The sequence below is a fragment of the Palaemon carinicauda genome, chromosome 1, assembly GCF_036898095.1.
Source record: "Palaemon carinicauda isolate YSFRI2023 chromosome 1, ASM3689809v2, whole genome shotgun sequence".
Classification (NCBI taxonomy): Eukaryota; Metazoa; Arthropoda; class Malacostraca; order Decapoda; family Palaemonidae; genus Palaemon; species Palaemon carinicauda.
In genome coordinates, this window is record NC_090725.1 from 100,013,446 (window position 1) to 100,019,321 (window position 5,876).

At 39.9% G+C, this 5,876-nt stretch overlaps 1 protein-coding gene across 1 annotated transcript in view; it reads right to left on the bottom strand.

The window, feature by feature from the left end:
* The window catches only part of RhoGAP1A (Rho GTPase activating protein at 1A), a 370,606-nt gene extending 365,230 nt beyond the window's left edge, over positions 1–5,376 (bottom strand). The window contains exon 1 of the mRNA XM_068383167.1: positions 3,647–5,376. Within this exon, the coding sequence (XP_068239268.1) occupies positions 3,647–5,166 (1,520 nt within the window). The 5' untranslated portion in view covers positions 5,167–5,376. The remainder of the gene's footprint in view (positions 1–3,646) is intronic.
* Between the last annotated feature and the right edge of the window lie 500 nt (positions 5,377–5,876).

Below are 5,876 nucleotides of genomic sequence, written 5' to 3' on the forward strand. Positions count from 1 at the left end.
TACTAGGCAGGCAGTTAATTCTAATAGCCAGGCCTTCTCCATCATGAGGCTCAATACTACACAGTATTCTAGAAGTTTTATTCCAGTTGTTACCAAGTTGTGGAATGATCTTCCTAATCGGGTAGTTGAATCAGTAGAACTTCAAATGTTCAAATTTGGAGCAAATGTTTTTATGTTGACCAGACTGACATGAGTCTTTTTATAGTTTATATATGACATATCTGTTTTTGACGTCGTTAATAGTTTATAAAGGACATATCTGTTTTGACATTGTTACTGTTTTTAGAATGATTTATTGTTAATTTATTCTCATCATTTATTTATTTCCTTATTTCCTTTCCTCACTGGGCTGTTTTTCCCTATTGGAGCCCTTGGGCTTATAGCATCTTACTTTTCCAACTAGGGTTGTAGCTTGGCTAGTAATACTAATAATAAATGGTGAAACGGGCGCAGGGGACAAGCGTGGTTTAAAGGCCACTCATGAAAGGCAGGGACAAGGGACAGTGACGTTACCCTATCGAGCAGGACAATGCCCGAGAGACTGACCATATAGGCCTATACATACGATCAGCGCCCAAGACCGCTCTCCATCCCAGGGGGGGCCAGGCAATGGCTGCTGATGACTCAGTAGTACCTATAGGCTCCCCAGAACCCCCATCCTTAGCTCACAAGGATGGCATTCAAGGAACTAATGAATTGGAGTAGGACTAAATCCCAATCTGGCGTTCACCTGTCAGGGACGTTACCACATCGGCCCCCACAATTATTGTTATACAAGAAAGAAAAAATATAAAGATATAAAGAAATAAAACTACCAAGTACATATATCTAGCCTATATACTGTATACATTTTTTTACTGCCACGCTGAACGGCAATGCCAAACGTGTGACTAACTACTTGGTCTCTCCCCGTCCCTCCGGTAGGGGGTGGATTAGGCATACCCTGGTGACAATACCCCACAGATTGGCAAAACAGTCGTGTTGTAGTTAGGAAATGGGGGGGTGGGGGTGCGAGAGTTGAATCCGTGTGTATGCATATCACTAGTATATTACAGCAACAAATGCAGCCGTTCATAGTCCGCTGCAGTACAAGGGCCTCAGACATGTCCTTATTCTTTAGCTATGGTTTTCTCTCATTTCTCTTCCTTCTGTTATCGTTTTTATAGTTAAATAGGAAATATTTATTCTAATATTGTTATTGTCCTTAAAATATTTCATTTTTCCTTGTTTCCTTTCTTCACTGGGCTATTTTCCCTGTTGGAGCCTCTAGGCTTATATCATCCTGCTTTTCCAACTAGGAGTTCAGCTTAGCAAGTAACAACAATATTCATGTCTGTGGTTAGGTTAGTTATTATTACCACGCTGGCCAGTGCCGATTGGTGATGGTGGGAGATTTTTGTCTGCTCACTCATAGCAAACCAACCTAGTATGGGTGGCTTTGACTAATACAGCTCTGCTGATCAAAACAATATACAAACCATTTCATCATGTTAAGGTATTCCCACCTAAAATAGAGACCTAATATATATGTATACAGTATATATATATATATATATATATATATATATATATATATATATATATACATATATATATATATATATATATATATATATATATATATATATATATAAAATCAGCCGTTACTAGTCCACTGCAGAACAAAGACCTCAGATATGATCTTCCACTCGTCTGTATATATATATATATATATATATATATATATATATACATATATATATATATATATATATATATATATATATATATATATATACTAGATACATAAAGGGCATTATAGAGCTCTCCACCAGAAGTTCAATGTTGGGTATTGTTGTAAATCACGCAGACGTAAAATTGTAATAAACTGTCCAAAGTTGAAAAAAATCAATAATGGGCAAAATTGACATTTTTTTTCTCAATGATTTAACGCCACAAAAGAAAAAAAATATTAAAAACAACTGTTATTAACCCACATTACGATCCCATTCCTGAAAAAAAGTAGAGAAAGGAATCAAAACTCGAGTGTCAGAAGGCGACCGAACGCCAACCACAGACACACCACACATATTGAGCTTTGTGAGTATCCACCTTGGGAAATAAGACAAGCCTTTAACCCCCTCCATCAATGTAAGTAGGCTAAGCATAACCAAACCCCCATCGCACCTAAAATTGGCAAAGAAAGAATGAATTCAGTTGAATTACTTAAAAATTGGCAGAATTAATTAATTATCTCAAATTACTCTATACAAACTATAATCTTAACTATGACCGAAAGCCAAGGACAGTTGAGCTCCCTCTCTCTCAAAAAAAAAAAAAAAACCGACACTATGTGCACATACCATGTATTTTACACCAAATGACCCTGCAGATGAACTTAAAAACTTGAAAACTACCACTGTCAACTATCACTACCTATTCCAGAAGTACAGCCTACTCAACATTGTCCCAGGGTTATAAGTTGGGTCAAGATGCATACCAGCGACTTCCACTGGTGATTTAATTTAGCATAGATTGAGGCAAGGATGGAAAACGTCAACACTCTCGCGGTCGATAGGAAGCAGGTATAGTAGATGACGGTTGAGAGTAGATGAATGATCATACGTGTATAAGGAACGACCGAATACCGTTAATTTAATTAAAGACAGTCGGCTTATTAAGCACCATTGCACACACAAAAATTCTGCAGGACCCTTAAGACTTAAAGGCGCACTATAGTTTAATCGTTACACTAACAAACCACTCAAAGAATAAGAAAGATCAGTAAAGTTGTACTAGTCAGACCCACCCATTTGGTTTGCTGTGAGATATCAAATCAAAGTTTCCCACCATCATCAAAGCGCAGTGGCAAACGAAATGATGAAAATAGCCACACCCCAGACATGACCTAAACATATCTGAAGCCTTTGTCCTGCAGTAGGCTGCATTTGTGGTTGTTTCAATGTTGAGCTTTAGTTGATCGTCATTATTACTCGCTTATCTTTCTTTCCTACCGCCATAAATCTAGTTGCAATAGCTTTTAAAAATATCATACATTGTTACACATTATCTAATTTCTTACTCGTGTCCTCAAAGTCATTAATAAAATGGCCATCCGCAAAAAAAGATGAAAAAAAATGCCTTCGAAGTACTTCAGAGAGACCTGAAGTATAAATACAGATACCGGGCCCCCAATGCAAAGCAGGTGCATTTTATTAACAAAGAACAGTAGGCATATTAACGAAAGAGCACTTTGTGCCAATAACATGACTGAAAAATAAAATATACTACAATGGAGAAAATAATATTTAATTTTCTATTGAACAACAAAACCAGCCATGTAAGCTGACAAACTTTACTCCTTTCGTCTCTATGTGGTTTTACTATTTTTGGATACCTGCAACTTTTATATAAAATGACGATTTTTCTAATCAAATTGACAAAAGCAAACAAAATAGTTTTAACCTTCAAAATCGGGCTCGTAACATTAATTACACAAATCCGATAACCAACACCATAGAAATACAAACACCACATGCAACAGATCAGACGAAAAACTAAAAATCATACTAACATTTAAAATTGTGGTCTTAAGTTACTTATTAATAAACCATCCCTTTACTAATAGAAATTAATCATGCAATGTGCACATAACGAAAAGACTTACTTTTTCAGGAAGAAGTCGATGTTGACATAGTTTGAGTATTTAGGAGAATCTGGAGGATGATCAGGAGCTGGAGAACCCCCAGAAGGTGTGGCCCCTGAAGACGCACAGCCACCTGATTTACTTAGGCCGCCCTCACTTGATGCGCCAGAAGCGGCAGACTTGAGAGTATCTGTTCCATTGTATTCGGAACTCTTGTCCGACAGTAGTACATACTCGCCCGTATCCTCATCTTCGTCAGGAGCAACTGTGTCGTACAGTGGTTCATCGTCTGTGAGGTTTTCAAGGGACGCCCCAGAGGCAGACCCTCCCCCTACTTCATCTTCGTCTTCTCCACAACGAGAGGAGGACACAGATGACGTCTTGCTCAAACCAACTCGTCGGGATGGCGCCCCACTTCCGGCACTAGACGATGCGCTGGAGGACGACTTGGAGATGCATTTTTTACCAAGGCTACCGGTGGAGGACGAGGCGCTAGAGGGCGACTTCTGTAGTTCCTTGGAACTGGAGGGGGATTTCTGGATATCCTTCCCACTTTGAGAAGACTTGCGATCTGTGCCTGACGGACGAGTGTCACTTGACGCAGACAACGTCTTCTGTAAGGGCATTTTTGCCGATGCTGAACTGGGATTGTCCCTGACAGGTGAAGGATGACGTGGACGTTGTGGTGACTTGGGTGTAGCATGTGGAGGGCGGGAAGCACTAGGAGAGGATGGCACAGCAGCAGCAGTTTGAGGTTTACTATCAACCTCACCGTCATTACCTGTGGATCGCCTGAACGTCTTAGGGGGAGGAGCAGGTGGCACCTTCCTGCCTCGGGCATCTTCTCCTTGTCCAGCGCCATTGACAGAAATGACAGTAACAAATTGCGACTCCTTTGAAGTAGGAGAGCCTCCCCCTGATGTGGCAGGTACGGACGTCGACCGAGAGTAAGCAGGAGGACGTCCAGAGCCTGCTTTTCCTTCAGAAGCAGTAAAACGACGAGCCAGATCCTTTACGGAACTGCCGCCAGAAGGGGGCGGGGCAGCTAACGGAGTTATGGGTACCTGAGGGGCGTCATCTTCATCAGAAAGAGATAGAGATTTCATTCCTTCTGACTTTTCATTGTCATCTTTAGGTGATGTTTCCAGAGCTTCGCCGGGAGAAGCGTTGCCACGACTAGGATGCTGATGACGCTGTACCATCATTGTGTTTATTGCTTGGGTAACAGCAGAGTCTACATTACCACTTGCAGCACACCCTGCCCCTTCACTACCCTCGCCTTGTCCCCGTTCTTCCCCTTGCACAGTCTCTGTTTCGTATTCTGAAACTACCCCGTCTCTTTTTTGCCGTTGGACATCGCTCAATAGACACTCTAAGTACTCCACATAAAACTGTTCCTTCTCCAGTTCCTCCTTCAGCAGCGCAACCCGGGCGCGATGCTTCGTTAAGTTTGCCCTAACATCCTCTTCCCATGCTGCCGGCAGATCATTCCCTGGGAATCTGGCACGCCATGCCTTATGGAACTCGCTAAATACACTCATGACGATGCCCGCTACCACATACCTCACCAAGGAAACACTATAGCGAACATCATTAAAATTTAACAAAACGTCACTTCGAGCACTCACATCACTCACTCATGAACGGCCAACATACAACCTACGGGAACACATTCTCATCACGAACTGAAGTAAACAAAGCGGATGAACCCTCACAAACCCCCCCCAACAACTCGACCACTCCCGCAATATAGGAGGAACTGGCGTCAAACGAAAATCTATCGTCATTATCTGTTTTCAGCCTATAAATACTACATATATGTTTATACATATATCAAAATCTATAAGCAAGTCAATTTTATTACATACATTTTTAACTTCTTCAACTTCAACACATGGAATTCCGGATTTAAATTTCCATGGTTTGGGGCTAGGTATAAAACAAAACATAGTTGTACAAAATAATGAAAGGGTATATATATTACTTATTTAAGTTGATGACTGAGACAAATGTCTAAATAAAGTTAGAAAGTATTTTAATGCAAAGGAGATTTAGACATTCAAAATTAGTTCATCCAAGAATGTCAATATTACCTAATAAAATTTATAAAATGTTAGTTAATAGAGTAAAATAGATTTTTTAGAATATTTATTTATATTATAAAGAATAAAAATATATCAAAATAGTAACACATTTCAAGACCTATTTGTTTTTGCAATTACAATGTCGATATTTTAGCCTTTCTAGTCTT